This window comes from Caretta caretta, chromosome 1 (genome assembly GCF_965140235.1).
Source record: "Caretta caretta isolate rCarCar2 chromosome 1, rCarCar1.hap1, whole genome shotgun sequence".
Lineage (NCBI taxonomy): Eukaryota > Metazoa > Chordata > Testudines > Cheloniidae > Caretta > Caretta caretta.
In genome coordinates, this window is record NC_134206.1 from 301,137,902 (window position 1) to 301,153,935 (window position 16,034).

The 16,034-nt window shown below is 44.9% G+C and overlaps 1 protein-coding gene across 1 annotated transcript in view; it reads right to left on the bottom strand.

The window, feature by feature from the left end:
* PNPLA8 (patatin like domain 8, phospholipase A2) overlaps window positions 1-6,619 on the bottom strand; it is a 68,557-nt gene extending 61,938 nt beyond the window's left edge. Inside the window, exons 1-3 of the mRNA XM_048836061.2 lie at window positions 6,368-6,619; window positions 2,762-3,969; window positions 2,207-2,356 (exon numbers count right to left, since the gene is read on the bottom strand). Of these exons, the coding sequence (XP_048692018.1) occupies window positions 2,207-2,356; window positions 2,762-3,880 (1,269 nt within the window). The 5' untranslated portion in view covers window positions 3,881-3,969; window positions 6,368-6,619. The remainder of the gene's footprint in view (window positions 1-2,206; window positions 2,357-2,761; window positions 3,970-6,367) is intronic.
* Between the last annotated feature and the right edge of the window lie 9,415 nt (window positions 6,620-16,034).

Below are 16,034 nucleotides of genomic sequence, written 5' to 3' on the forward strand. Positions count from 1 at the left end.
TACCCACTGCCTACGTACCTATTGCACAGCTAGGAACCCTCTGCTGGAATTAGGTATCTTAGGTGCATAAGCCATTTCTTGAAAGAACAGCAGCGGCCCCTGGCTAACTCCACACAAAACAGCCAGGGGGTCAGGGTGGAAAGTGAAAGAGGAGGAGTCCCCCCTTATAACCTTTAGCCCAGTGGTCAGGATACTCATTGCAGGATGTGGAAGACCCTGGCCTGGATCAAAAAAGGGATTGGAACAGGGGTTTCCCATCTATCAGGGATATTCTGATGTGGGTCTCCTGTTGAAGCTGTTCCACCTTGGATAAACAATTAAATATGCATTAGGCTAGAGAGACAGAACAACTGCAGTTCAGTGGCTAAGGCACTCATCTAAGAAGCAGGAATCCCCTGTTTAAATCGTGTTCTTTTCAAGCAGAGGGAGGACGAGAACTGGGGTTTCCAACATCCTGGGTGAGTACCGTATACATTGTACTAAGGGTTATAAGTATGACCCTACCAAATTCATGGCCATGAATAACGCACAACAGACTGTGAAATCTGATCTCCTGCATGATACCTAGCTATTGTATGGGATGGGCAGGGCTGGGGGTACCCCAGCTGGGGACTCCCATCATGTGCTGGCTCCAGCTGCTAGACCCAACTCAGTTGGGGAGGGATAGTACTTGCTCTTTACCTGCAGAGGCAGCTCCTGGGGCCGGTCAGACCCATCTCTGGGCTCTGGTGAGCTGGGCTCTGAAGGCAGCGCAGCTGCAGAGATATTATAGGGGAGGGGCAGGACTGGGGACGACCCATTTGGGGGCTCCTAATGTGCAACGCGCTCCAGCTGCTAGTCTCAGCCAGGCTAGAGAGGGATGGGACTTCCACTTTTCCTAGTGCAGCCAGGGGAGGTTCCTGGATGTGGATCTGACCCAGCCCCGGGAGCGGCCTGTGCAGGGGAACAGGAAGTCCTGTCCCTTCACAGCCCTGCCGGGAATAGCAGCTGAAGCCTGGAGCACAGTATGAGACCCTGGCTGGGGCACACCCATCCCTGTCCCTTCCCAGCTCTGGGTTCAGAAGTTTAAGGGGCCTTCTGCTGGCTGTGGGGAGGAGGCGGGATGGACCATGGTGTCCCCCTGACCATGGGCGGTCACCCACCCATAAGGCAGGCCCTGCTCCCCAGAAAAGTGGCAACCCTGCCTTATCCTGTGATCCCCACACACACCACCATAACCCTCTTTTGGGTCGGGACTTCCATGGTTACAACACCATGACATTTCAGATGTAAACATCTGAAACTGGCTATTTAAAAAATCCTATGACCATGAAATTGACCAAAATGGATGATGAATTTGGTAGGGTCCTAGTTATAAGGGTAGCCTCCTTCTCCCCCATGCCATTTTGTGTGGAGTTAAGGGTGCTATAAGCACACCTTCTGGATCAGGCCCCACAGACAAGAGGCGGGGAACACCTGTCTCCACCTGGTTTGATAATTGTGCTGGGACTTAGGTGTGAGATTAGGCATCTGGAAGCCTGCCTGACGCTGTGGTACACATAACCAGAGACAGAAACTTAGGTACTTACTGAGTTTAGATGCCTACAGGGTTAGGGGAAGGGTAAGTGGGAGTTTTGTGCATCACAGTAATGCACAAATCTGGGCCATTCTTCCTTTTGTTTTGAACAGGTATTCATAGTTTGTTATAAACTACAATGCCAAAAGCTAAGGTGTTTATTAAGACAAAATAAGGCACTCTCAGACAGGAAAAGCCTTCAAATTATTTTAGTAGTATGACAGAACAGAAACTTTTCTTTGTACTGAATAGTCTATTAGGTTTATTACTACTATTCATTATTTGTATTACACAAGCACACAAAGGACCTCAATTAGGACAGGGTTCTGTTAGGGCACTGTACTGCTTTGAGAACTAAAGAATTCCTTAACAGTTAACGTATAGGAGAATTAAAAGTCCACGGTTTTCTCCAAAGCAGATACTGACTGCCAATCATCATGGCTTACATATGTATCTCTTGGAGGGAATACATTAGCAATAAAAAAAAAAAATGAAGATACTCACATAGTACAAGTATAAGATACAACAGTTTAAGAAGAAAAAAAAAGATCGATCATACATTTATCTATTTTATGATAAAACATCTGTCATTACAAAAAATACTTGTTATCTATCTGTAGTTGATAGGTTGAGAGTGAAAGTGATTTGTACCTTAATAGCAACTCCTCTGGTTTCTGGAAATTCCAGAAGATGGTAAGTCAATTCTTCAATCCTGTTAATAGAGACTCTTCGGTTAGAAGATCTTCGTAAGGCCTGAACTAAAGCCCGTGTTCTGTTATCAATACTCACTCTTGCAATTATCTAAAGATAAAAGAGATATGTATATTAAGAATATGAAACTGCTCCAAGAAGATATATACAAATCTTGACATGACTTTTTTCAAATTTTTGTTTTCTTAGATTACTCCAAGAGATGAATGGCTTATAGTAGAATACCACTAGAGGCTTCAAGGAAGGTGGCTTTTCGTTTGTTTGGTTTTTTTTTACTGAACTGATCTCTGGTTCTTCATTTACGTAAATTAGAAGAGCCTACTATAAATCTGGCTCACAGTGACAGTCCTTCAAACATCTTCGTTCAATGTTTCACCTATGCAGGTGAGATTTCAATATAGCTTTGAAATTATAACATTATAAGGCTATAACATGCCTCTGACAACTATAGCAGCTAAAAAACCCAGTATTTGTAAACACTAAGCAAATACTTGCCTTTTCTCTCTGAAGAGACAAACGCTTCTCTTTCCCTTCTGCAGTTTTGATCTCTTTGCTGCCATCCTCTTCATCTTTCAAAGACTCTTCGCGTTCTTGTAGTTTATCTTCTGAAGCAGCCTTTGTCTCAAATCTCAACTTGGGGACCAGACTGCCTACATAACTGTCTACAAAAGCTTGTACACTGTTACTAGGGTATGAAAGGAAGCTTGCAATGCTCTTTTTAGCAGAAGTTGGAAGAGCAGTATTTGTCTTGTCAGCACCTTGAATCTCAGCTGCAGAAATTAAAGCAGATGCTGAACTCATCCTATTTTCATTACTCATTATGTCACTTTCTGGTGAATCAAGTTTATTTCTGAGTTCGTTCTCAGAGTCTTGTAGAAAAGCATTTCCTTTTTTCTCTTGATCCATAACAGTATTATTCCCAAAGTACCAGTTGATATGATTTGCTAAAAAGTTGTAAGTCTCTCCAAAATTTGTCATGAAGTAGCTTACATGAAAAAGGTTGTTTTTAATATCTACGGAATCTTTTAAAGTATCTTGATTAGTGCCACTTCTACTTATCAATGTAGACTCTGAGTTTTCATCTGTGTGAACAAAGTTCTTTACAGCTAGGCTGTTGTAATCTCCCTGAGCTCCAGCACATGTAGTTTGTTTATCGTTTTCTAGGTTTACCTGGAGATTGTTTTCCTGAACATTATTTTCAAATGCTTTCCCCAACGTGCCAGAGTTGGGCTTGAATCGAGCTATTCGTGCAAGCAGTTCACTGTGAGTGCCAGAAACAGCCTTTGAAACAGATTCGAAAGTGTTCTTAATTCGTGACATACGATTATTCACTTTTGTTAGTCCCTTGGGAGAAGAAGTGCTATGTTTAGAAACTCTATAATACAAAAAGTCATGGCTATAAATGTGTTTACTACACTTCCGTGTTTTGCTTCTGGTCCATTTACATTGAGTTTTGCTTGTATGAAAAACTCTAAGTGGAATACCATGACTAATCCTCCAATAAAGTTTAGGTCTACACAAGTAGTACAGCTGCTTGTTTCTCTGCTTCCCCCAAAGGCTTCTTGTGTTAATCAGGAGATAAAAATATGCATTTGAAGGCAAATTAACTGACATTACTTATAAATATTTATGTATTTCATATGTTGCTTCTTTACTTCACTCCAGAAAGCTTATCTCAAAAAAGTCACACTTCATGATGTTACCTGAAATGGAAAAACATTAGTAAATTAAAATAAAGATTAGGAGTAGTTTACAAATGAATACAATTTAGTTCTCTTTCTACTTAAATAGGGAACAAACATATGGAAATGAGGTAAGTTCTTAGGGGTACTGTATTGCTCAGAGTATTTGGTAATGACAGGCAGCACTTTCCCACTTTAGGTTATTAGTTTAAATGCACCCCAAGGCAATAAGCAGCAACTCAAAATATTTGGTTGCCTATCATAGAATATCAGGGTTGGAAGGGACTTCAGGAGGTCATCTAGTCCAACCCCCTGCTCAAAACAGGACCAATCCCCAACTAAATCATCCCAGCAAGGGCTTTGTCAAGCCTGACCTTAAAAACTTCAAAGGAAGGAGGTTATACCACATCCCTTGGTACCGCATTCCAGTGCTTCACCACCCTCCTAGTGAAAAAGTTTTTCCTAATATCCAACCTAAACCTCTCCCACTGCAACTTGAGACCATTACTCCTTGTTCTGTCATCAGCTACCACTGAGAACAGTCTAGATCCATCCTCTTTGGAACCCCCTTTCAGGTAGTTGAAAGCAGCTATCAAATCCCCCCTCATTCTTCTCTTCTGCAGACTAAACAATCCCAGTTCCCTCAGCCTCTCCTCATAAGTCATGTGTTCCAGTCCCCTAAAAATTTTTGTTGCCCTCTGCTGGACGCTTTCCAATTTTTTGCAGTGTGGGGCCCCAAACTGGACACAGTACTCCAGATGACGCCTCATCAATGCCGAATAGAGGGGAATGATCATGTCCCTCGATCTGCTGGCAATGCCCCTACTTATACAGCCCAAAATGCCACTGGTCTTCTTGGCAACAAGGGTACACTGTTGACTCATATCCAGCTTCTCGTCCACTGTAACCCCTAGGTCCTTTTCCGCAGAACTGCTGCCTAGCCATTCGGTCCCTAGCCTGTAGCGGTGCATGGGATTCTTCCGTCTTAAGTGCAGGACTCTGCACTTCTCCTTGTTGTTGTTAGGAAATCACAAGGTAGCCCCCATACAGTTTCTAATAGACAGATGAGCAGAGACCAAGGGTAACATGGAACGATCATCCCTAAAAATGATTTTTCCAGTCAAGGTGTTGCATGTGTTCTGTGAATAAATAGTTGACTTTACACTTTAGTACTGCAAATCCAGCAGATTCCACCAATAAAAAGAATATATTGAATACCTTTCACTCTGAATCTTATAAATCTCATACAACCTACACACAGAGATTTAACACACCACTGAAGCACCACCACTTCTGGAGTGAAATACAACAGTTTGAAAAAATACTATACAATAGCTGCTATATCAGCTGAAACTGTAGGAAGAACTCAGGCAGGCAGATCATTACTCCAACTAGAATTTGGCCCAAACATCAGGGTTTAACACCTCTGTTCTTGTGAGTACTGCCATAAGTAGTCAGGACATGGTTTGCAAAAGCTGAGGAAGCCATATTCTGAGGTGCATGGCTGCAGGCAGGTAAGTGATTTACATGCACAGCATACAGATATATAGACTATGTATACACAGAATACAGAGATATGGTATACATGTACACACATTCATACACAGTATAAATACAGAGACAGGTACACATAGGTGCTACTTAGCTATCACATACCCAATACATGCTACAAACACAGTGACAAGAACAAAAGTCACTCACTGATGGTATAAGCATCACAACATACAGACAGGGCACGCACATTGTATAAACACAGAGACAGACGTACATGATATACAGAGGACATGATACATGGCATATGCACATACAGGACACAAATATGCAGTCTAAACACAGTGACATCACACACACAGACTCAAGATAAACATGGTCTAAACACGGTGATACACACAAACGCAGGACAGAGTGATAGGCACGGAGGGACATGAGACACGCACGTAGACACAGTGCCATACGTGGTATAAACATGTAGCGTGACACGTGGGGCGGAGGGAGGACACACGGGGAAGAGGGCACACCTAGGGATATACACCCCGTGTGCCATGCAGGGCGCGACAGAGGGCACAGCCAGGGATACACACACACACACTCAGCGACACACGGGGAGGGCGGGCGGGGGGGGCAGAGCACACCCAGGGATACACGCGCAGTGTGATACGCGGGGCGGGGGAGGAGGGCAGGGCAGGGCACACCCTGGGGATACACCCACCCTGAGACAAGCCTGTCAGTCTCCCTTGTTCGCCCTCCCGTCCACAGACGTGCCTGGCACAGTCTCTCGCCCGCCCCGAGACGCGGACCGCCCAGGCCCAGGGACACACGCCCGGGGAGCCGGTCCGGCAAGAGTCCCGGCCCGCGCTGAGCGGAGCCCGCTGACACTTCCCCCGGGGGGACCCGGCCCCAGGCTGGCGCGGGGTGGCACCTGTTGGGCGACGTTCCCGCCTCGCTCCGCTCCCCTCTCGCAAGACCCTGAGGAGGCCCCGCGACCTGCTGCTGCCGCCGCCCCTCCCAGACAGGGCCAGCACCGGGGCCGTCCCTCCTGGCGCGCGGGCCGCGGCGGGTCCCTCGCAGCGGCGGGGAAGGAGGGAGGCGGCGGGGCCTGGAGACCGGCTCCAAACAACAACACGGCTACGGGCAGGAACCGGAGGCACCCCCAACGCGCATGCGCCGGAACCCGCTGACGCTTCGCTCGCTGAGGGGCGGTGCGTGTCGTCCTTTCCGCCCAGCCCTGCGTGAGTGGCCCCGCCCCCGGCCCCAGGGCGGGGGAGTGCGGGAGGCTGCTGAGGGACGCCAGCCCGGCGCCGAGCTCAGCGCCCGCTCCCTCCCCACGCTGGGTGCGTCGCCCCGCGCAGGGCCGGTGTAACGGCAGAAACCGCAGCCGCCCAGGGCTCCTACCAGCGGATCAAACCCCGGGGGCTCTGTGCAGGCTGAGCCCACCTGGCAGCCCCCGGTGGCTCTGTTACATAAGACTGGCCATGCTGGGTCAGCCCGATGGTACAGCTAGTCCAGTCTCCTGGCTCCTAGCGGTGGCCGGTGGCTGGTGTTTTCGAGGGAATGACCAGGGCAGTTTGTCCCGTGCCCTATCCCCTGCCCCCGTCCTAGCTTCTGGCACTCACAGCATGGGGTTGTATCCCTGACCATCTTGGCTAATACCCACTGATGGAATTTGTCTCATTCTTCTTTCAAAATCCAGTTACACTTTTGGTCTTCACAATATCCCGTGGCAACGAGTTCCATGGTTGACGGTGCGTTGTGTGAAAAAGTACTTCCTTTGGCTTGTGTTAAACTTGTGCCTATTTATTTTGTTGGGTACCCATTCGGTGTTGTTATGTGAAGGAGTAAATAACACTTCCTTATTCACTTTCTCCACACCAGTCATGATTTTATAGACCTCTATCATATCCCCTCTTAGTCGTCTCTTTTCCAAGCTGAAAAGTTCCAGTCTTATTAATCCCTCTCATATGGACCTTCTCCAAGGCTGCATCACCCCCAGCCCTGCCCCTCCCCATGGAGGAGATCAGATTTCATGGCCTGTGACATGTTTTTCCCAGCTGTGAATTTTTGTAGCCCTTCTCTGTACCTTTTCCAATTTTAAGGTATCTTTTTAGTGATAGGTTTCAGAGTAGCAGCTGTGTTACTCCGTATCCGCAAAAAGAACAGTAGTACTTGTGGTACCTTAGAGACTAACAAATTTATTAGAGCCTAAGCTTTCGTGGGTTACAGTTTGTAGGGCAACTTCCAACTTATCTGTATGTGCGTGTGTATATATATGTACTTACTATATGTTCCATTCTATGCATCTGATGAAGTGGGCTGTAGCCCACAAAAGCTTATGCTCTAAGAATTTGTTAGTCTCTAAGGTGCTACAAGTACTCCTGTTCTTTTTAGTGATAGGGTGACTAAAACTGCACACAGTATTCAAGGTGTGGACGTACTATGGATTTACCTAGTGGCATTGTGATATTTTGTCTTATCTTTCCTAATAGGTCCTAACATTCTGTTAGCTTTTTTGACTGCTGCTGCATGTTGAGCAGATGTTTTCAGAGAACTATCCACAACGATTCAAAGATCTTTCTTGGGTGGTAACAGCTAATTTAGATACCATCATTTTGTATGTATAATTGAGATTATGTTTTCCAGTGTTCATTACTTTGCATTTATCAACATTGAATTTCATCTGCTATTTTGTTGCCACTCATCTAATTTAGTAAGATTCCTGTGTAACTCTTTGCAGTCAGTTTTGGGCTTAACTATCTTGAGTAATTTTGTATCATCTGCAATTTATACTACCTCGCTGCTTAGCCCTTTTACCAGATCATTTATGAATATATTGAACGGCACTAGTCCCAGTACTGATCCCCGGGGGACATCACTATTTACTTCTCTCCATTCTGAAAACTGACCATTTATCCATACCCTTTGTTTCCTGTCTTTTAACCACTTAGTGATCCATGAGAGGACCTTCCCTCTACTCCCATAACTTCTTATTATGCTTAAGAGCCTTTGGTGATGGAGCTTGTCAAAGGCTTCCTGAAAGTCCAAATACACTATATCCACTGGATCACCCTTGTCCATGTGTTTGTTGACTCCCTCAAAGAATTCTAATAGATTAGTGAGGCATGGTTTCCCTTTACAAAAGTTGTGTTGACTCTTCCTCAACAAACTGTGTTCATCTGTGTGTCTGATAATTCTGGTCTTTTCTATAGTTTCATCCAATTTGCCTCCGAGGTGCCTCATCTGTGAAAAGTCTTTATAGATTAGAACCAAGGTTGTAGTTCAGGCTGGAGACCATTGGGGAGTCTGTGGATCTATTGAGGCATTTGGTATGTGTGTCAGGTTTTTTTTACCTACATCCACTTTGCATGCAGTGCCAGATGCAGCTTCCACATGATGATCGTGCTCAGTCATAGATAAATTGACCTGCGCAGACCTGACCTACACATGATGAAAATGTGGATGATTTTTTTCATGGATCAGATGGCACTGTCTCCTTCAACTGTAAACTCAAAGGGGACTTAAATGTTAGGCATTCATAGCACTGACTTAGGTGGCCAGGCTCCTACAATCGGGAAAAGCTAAGCACCTCTGCACGGGATCTACAAAAGCAAGCATGTTGAGCAGAGAGTTACCTTACCTAGTCAATATCAAATGCTGAAGGGTGGCATGGAGGGAAGGCATGATGAGGGCTAAACTGCTGCCTTTCAAAGGGACTTAAGTACCTAAATGCACACCGGGGGAGGTGCAGATCTCAATGTAAGATTCATAGCTGCAAACCTTCTTCTGGAGATAGGCACTTAAACTCTTTCTCAACAAATACCAAGGAGGTGATGTTGGTTGGTGGTAGTGTTCCTCTTTTTCTCAGTAGTCCAGAGTTTTGTTGTAGAAATCTGGATCTTTTTTAGCATTTAAAACTAAAGAGAAAGGAAAATCAAAGTCCTTCTCAATAATTCTCAAACAAAAAAAAGGGGGATATATTTGCTGAATAAATTTGTAATGATTATTTCACCCAGGGCTTGTCTACACTGGCCTACTAAATTGGCACCGCTGCTATTGATGCAGTGGCATCAATTTAGTGGGTCTGGTGAAGATGCAATAAATCGATGGGAGAGCGCTCTCCTGTCGACTTCAGTACTCCACCTTCCTGAGAGGCGGAAGCTAAGTTGGCAGGACAGCATATTCCACTGACAGCGTGCGGTATAGATGCTGCATTAGGTCGATGTAAGCTGTGTCACTCAGGAGGGTGATTTTTTCACACCCCTGAGTGACGTAACTTACATTGACTTAAGTGGCAGTGTAGCCCCAGCTTGGTTGTTCAGTTCTAGAAAACTCATGAGATCACCAAGGCAGCATGGCTATAGGTCTTCAAAGGGAAAATGTCAACCAGTTTATGCTCCCTAATAACTTTAAAGAATAGACACCACCCATGCAGCATCCCTTTAGGATGCATGTTATGCATAGGGATGTAAATATTGTTTAAAAAAAGTAACTATTTAAATATTCAAATTGTATCGGTTAAACATTTAACCGTTAAGGAGTTCACAACATAGGCAGGGAACTAGGGATGTGGGTGGTGCTACAGCACCCCCACATTTTACGCAGGGCTCCACTGCGCCCGGGATCCCAATTGCCAGCCCTACTGGATCCATTATATGTTATAATAGAAATATTGTCAATTAAGATATTGTCAAGGTTCCTCTCCCACTCTGAACTCTAGGGTACAGATGTGGGGACCTGCATGAAAAACCTCCTAAGCTTATCTTTACCAGCTTAGGTCAAAACTTCCCCAAGGTACAAAATATTACACCCATTGTCCTTGGACTGGCCGCTACCCCCACCAAACTAATACTGGTTACTGGGGAAGAGCTGTTTGGACGCGTCCTTCCCCCCAAAATACTTCCCAAAACCTTGCACCCCACTTCCTGGACAAGGTTTGGTAAAAAGCCTCACCAATTTGCCTAGGTGACTACAGACCCAGACCCTTGGATCTTAAGAACAATGAACAATCCTCCCAACACTTGCACCCCCCCTTTCCTGGGAAATGTTGGATAAAAAGCCTCACCAATTTGCATAGGTGACCACAGACCCAAACCCTTGGATCTGAGAACAATGAAAAAGCATTCAGTTTTTTACAAGAAGACTTTTAATAAAAAATAGAAGTAAATAGAAATAAAGAAATCCCCCCTGTAAAATCAGGATGGTAGATATCTTACAGGGTAATTAGATTCAAAAACATAGAGAACCCCTCTAGGCAAAACCTTAAGTTACAAAAAAGATACCCAGACAGAAATAGTTATTCTATTCAGCACAATTCTTTTCTCAGCCATTTAAAGAAATCATAATCTAACACATACCTAGCTAGAGTACTTACTAAAAGTTCTAAGACTCCATTCCTGTTCTGTCCCTGGCAAGAGCAGCATACCGACAGACACAGACCCTTTGTTTCTCTCCCTCCTCCCAGCTTTTGAAAGTATCTTGTCTCCTCATTGGTCATTTTGGTCAGGTGCCAGCGAGGTTACCTTTAGCTTCTTAACCCTTTACAGGTGAGAGGAGCTTTCCCCTGGCCAGGAGGGATTTCAAAGGGGTTTACCCTTCCCTTTATATTTATGACAGATATATTACTTACTAGCTGAAGTAAGCCGCTTTGCATCGACCTAGTTGTGCATATGTCCACTTAAATTTGTCTCCCACCAATATAAGCTCCCCATTATGCTACCATAATAATATCCCCTCTCTGAGTGGCATTGAGCCATGGTTGATATACTGAGGTCGTGCAAGTGTAAACACTGCGTTCTCTATGCCGATCCTAACAGTGCTCCAACAGCTGTCCCACAATGCCCAACACTGACCGCTCTGGTCATAATTTTGAACTCCACTGCCCAGAAATCATGCAGACTGGAAGGCCCCAGGTCCCTCTAAAGCCCTGCAAATTTTTGAAGTGCCTTTTCCTGATTGTCCAGGTTGGTGAGCAAACCTAACAGCTCTCCATTGTGCAGCTGCCCCGCTGACCATGCCAGCTACTTGCTCCAGATGTGCTCCAGCTTGGGGTAGATAGAAGATACTGGATCTTCTGGGCCTAAGGGGAGAAGAGTCTGTGCAAGCACAGCTATGGACCAGCCATAGAAATGTAGACATTTATGAGCAAACTGGGGATGCAGGAAAAGGGGTACAACAGGGACCAGCAGTAGTGCCATGTGAAAGTGAAGGATCTGTGGCAGGAATACCGGAGAGGCCAACAGTCAATCCAGTACCAAGCTGCAGACCTGCTGCTTTTACAAAGAGCTGCATGCTATACTTGGCAGAGAAATCATCCTTTTCCCCAATGATTCAGTTCTTGCAGCTCTGCAAATACTGGAGGATTGTGTGTCCTGTGCTTACAAAACTCATGACAATAGTGCAGATGTGCAGGCTCCATGCTTTTGTAAGAGATGGTGAACAGTGAGGAGGGCCATGTGGGATTTTGTAGGGTTTTGAAAAAAAAATACATGAAAATTATGGGATGGAGACAGTTGCACACCTTGATCCCAGTCACCCCTGTACAACTTGTTTCTGCCCCACCATGTGTTGCCAAATTTCCCAAAGGAGAAGGTGCTGAATGGTTGCCCACTGGAATACCTACTCCTGGAGCACTACACTGTGTATCTATACAAGCAGTCCTGTTGAGTATCTGCACTGCCAACACAAGGAGCCAAGTGTGCACATACGCAAGCTATATACTAATTGCAGCGACTTTATGCTGACATAATTTGCATCAATCAAAGTTTGTATAGTAGACACAGTCTAGTTAGCTGCTTACTTTTAACATGATCTTCTAGGCTTTTTGTTATCTCATTGGTCAGTTCCAGTGGTACCCCATGTATTACCCCCTTTGTTTCGCTCAAACATTTTGGTAGATGGCAACTTATTTTAATTTTCCCTAAACTTTTAGTTTTTTAGGAATTTATCAGCCTACTCTTTGTATTTACATGCAGCTAAAATATCCCTATCTTGCATTTTTCTGGCTTTTACTATATCCCCTATGCTTTCTTAAAACCAGTCATATCTACTTTCACAGTACTAACGTCACCTATTCTTGTTTCCTTTGGTAGTGGCCTTAGTTATAACATTTTGGTTTATTTATTTTCTCATCTTTGCTTTTTTGACTATGTCACCATCATTTCAGTCTGCTTCTACTTTTTTCCTACTTTGTATCCATTTGTCCTCTCTACTAAGCTCTTCTTCATTTTCTGGAGTTACCGCCCCACCCCCCAAAAAAGTAAGACTATCTTCTATGGCACTCCACAGTCAGCCCTGGCTCTAGTACTCCTCCCATCCCAGCCTCCTAATGACCCTCATTAACAGCTCTCAGACTGAGCTCACTCAGGACTTTTATAAGGCTTGCTTCATACTACGAGGACACCCATCAGGTATGTCCGTTGTAGCTTTCTGTTCCATTCCTCCAGGGGGAGGTTCCTTGGTAGTTGACTCTGAGTATCTGATAAAAAAATCATCAATACTTCTAGCTGCGTTAAATGCCTCATGGTTCTTTCCCCTTAGTCATAAGTAAGTCTGGTTCTTTAGTTTCTACTCTCCTGTTCCTGTATTGCCAACCTTCTACTTGTGGTGTCTGTGGCAACCATTTGTGAATCTGGTTGTCCAAAAAAAATTTTTCTTGGATGCTGTGCAGTGTTTGAACTTGGTCTTCCAGTCCTTGTATCATCTCCTCCAACATGGCTACCATCTTGTACCAGAAATTTCTTCTGGCTTGTGGCAGAAAGGAAAACAACACATCCAAGGCAGGTCACAGCAGTTGTTCCCTGGTGTTCATATCAGCTACATGGGATAGTCATACCTAAACAGAAGGAACCACACACTTCCTCCTGTAAACTACCTGTTAAACTGCCCTGTTCACCTGCACAAGGGTTTGCTTTGCAAATGGCAGATCCTAAGCTTTGCTGTGTAGCTCCACATTGTAACTGATAAGTTAGAATCCACGAGGATACTTAGGTGCCTAAATCCTGTTTTTGGGTGTCACTGTGAGCCATAAAAGCCCCACTCAGTTGCCACCTAACCCTGTAGGCACCTAAACTTATTCAGTGAGTAAGTTTTTACAGTAAAAGCTCTCTAGGTGCCTATGTTTCTGCCTCTGAGCATGCACTCTGCTACCTCACTCTAGGTCAGTGGTTCTCAACCTACTTACCATTGTGGACTGCATATGCAGCTCTCTGTGTTATGTGGGCTGCATCCACACAATAGATATGCTACCTATATGGCCCTGAGGATGTCACATGAGCTGCAGCTGTGTACTGATTGGGCTGCAATAAGTCCATGGGTTGAGAACTACTGCTCTGGGGTGCTTGGGCAATCTATCTCCCACCTAGGCTCCAGAGTGATCCACAAACCATTGGAAAGATAGGTGCTTCTCTGCCTAAGTCAGATGTAGTGCCAGATCCAGTAAGCATGCTCTTCTAACAGTAGACAAGCCATGTAACTCCACACAGGAGCGGTGGGGGGAGGAAGGGAGAAGTTGGCTTCTCTTATAACCTTTACCTCAATGGTAAGGGTACTCACCTTGGCTGTGGGAGACCCCAGGTTCAAGTCCCCCCAGCAGCCTGGTGAGGAGAAGGGATGTGAACCAGAATCTACCCAGTGTTTAATTTGTAATGAAAGAGGTGCCAGGGCTCAAGCAATTAAATGCTGGGCTCAAGCCATTTTTTTTACATTAATAACTGATACAGCAAGCCCAGAGGTGGTATGAATTGCCAAGCCTAGAGGTGTTGGGAATCAGCCCTGGCAAACCCTGGATCTACCACCCTCTCAGGTGAGTGTCCTAGCTACTGGGCTATGGGATATTCTGATATGGGGCTTCGTCAATCTCTCCTGTTGAAGTTGTTGCACTTTAATTAAATAATTGAATATTTAAATATTAATTGAGCCAGAAAAAAGTTAGAATGACTTTAGCCCTGTGGCTGGGGCATTCATCTGATGGGATTTGACCAGGGGTCTACCACCTTTCTCCTTATCAGGCAGCTGAGGCTTGGACCAGAGGTCTTCACATCCTAGGTGAGTACCCTAACCACTGGGCTACTGCTGCCACCTACCCCCAGCTGCTTTGAGCTGTTAGGTGGCCTCTGCGCACACCTACTAGATTGGGCCCCACATGTAACCGGGGCAGCCAAACACCTATCTTTCCCCACTTTGTGGATCTCTAGCGGGGTAGGTGCCTCTCTGTAGCCCAGATTTGGGCACCGAACTCTAAGAGAGGGATGGACCTCAGCTTATATGCCACTTGCCAGAATCTCCCATTGGCTAGATTAGGCGGCTTCCCGCCTAGCGTGCTGGCTTTGTGGATTGCTTTCTAAGGAACTTATTTCTCCCTATTCATTGTATAGAAGCCTAGGCACCTAACTCAGGACTTATGGATCACAGTTTTGTTCCTCTGATTTTCTAGGCATCTAAACATTAGGCAACACTCAGTGCACAACAGTTAAGTCTCTTTTGTGGATCTGGACCATGCTGCTTAGCATCATGAAGAGTCCTATTAGATTCTACACCTAGTAGTCTGTGTCTGTCAGTCCCTAACAGCATGAGACTGCTCCCAGATGAAGTTAATGGTGAAAATGGGTTGACATTTGTCACAGTTCAGGGCAACAGCACCTGTATTTCCCTTCAGTGGTCCAGTAAGGGCATCTACTCTTAGGCTTCCAGTTCCCCAGCTGTTGCCTTTCTAGGGTGGAGATCTGTGTCTCCCTCCCTTCTGACCAGGGTATTTCCAGACTGCACAGTTTGCTGCCTTCACTATGTTATTTCCAGCAGAGACAGGCTGCCCAAGTATACCTGCTTGCTCTCCCTTCAGAGATGGCTAACAGAGTGACTGCCCACGGTTACAGATACCACACAGCTCTTTTTATTCAAACTTGTTTTAATCTTAAGGTAAAAATGCTATGGAGGAAGCATTAAAAACAATAAAAGAACCTATATCCGTTAACAAGCTTACAAGAGATCTCCCAAACCATAACAGGCTCTAGCAGGAGCAGTCCTTCAAAACCCCATAAAGGGGTCTCTTCTTCAGTCACAAATTCATAACAGCCACAGCTCAGAGCTAGCACCCAGTCTTATGGGCCTCAATAGGCCCAAGTCCTTCCACTCCATCTCTAAGGATTGGGGCCCTCTGTAGGCCAGAGGTCCTGTCTGTTTGCTGGATCAGTTTGCCCTGAGCCAGTTTAAAACCAGGCTGTTTATCCAAGAATCCATTTTTTGTCTGTTGGACCCTGGATTATCTAGTTTGAACTAGTATATGCATACCACTTCAAAGGTCTGATGATGGAGGAATTATATCATCATCTCACCCTCCTAGTAGAAAAGGTACATACAATAACATACACAATTGCATTTTTAATATAATGGACCCCAAAAGTATTAAACATAATTCAATAAGGTTTAACTTACTTCATTAAAGTTTATCTTCTTTCCATAAGGTTTGTCCAGGATATTACTGGATATTGTCAGTCTGCTTGACTCCAGTATCTCAAATTCAGCTTTGGGAAAATACTGTTTGTTTTTCACATTAACATAGTTTAACAGTAGTCAGAAGCTTTATAGTATTCTTCATT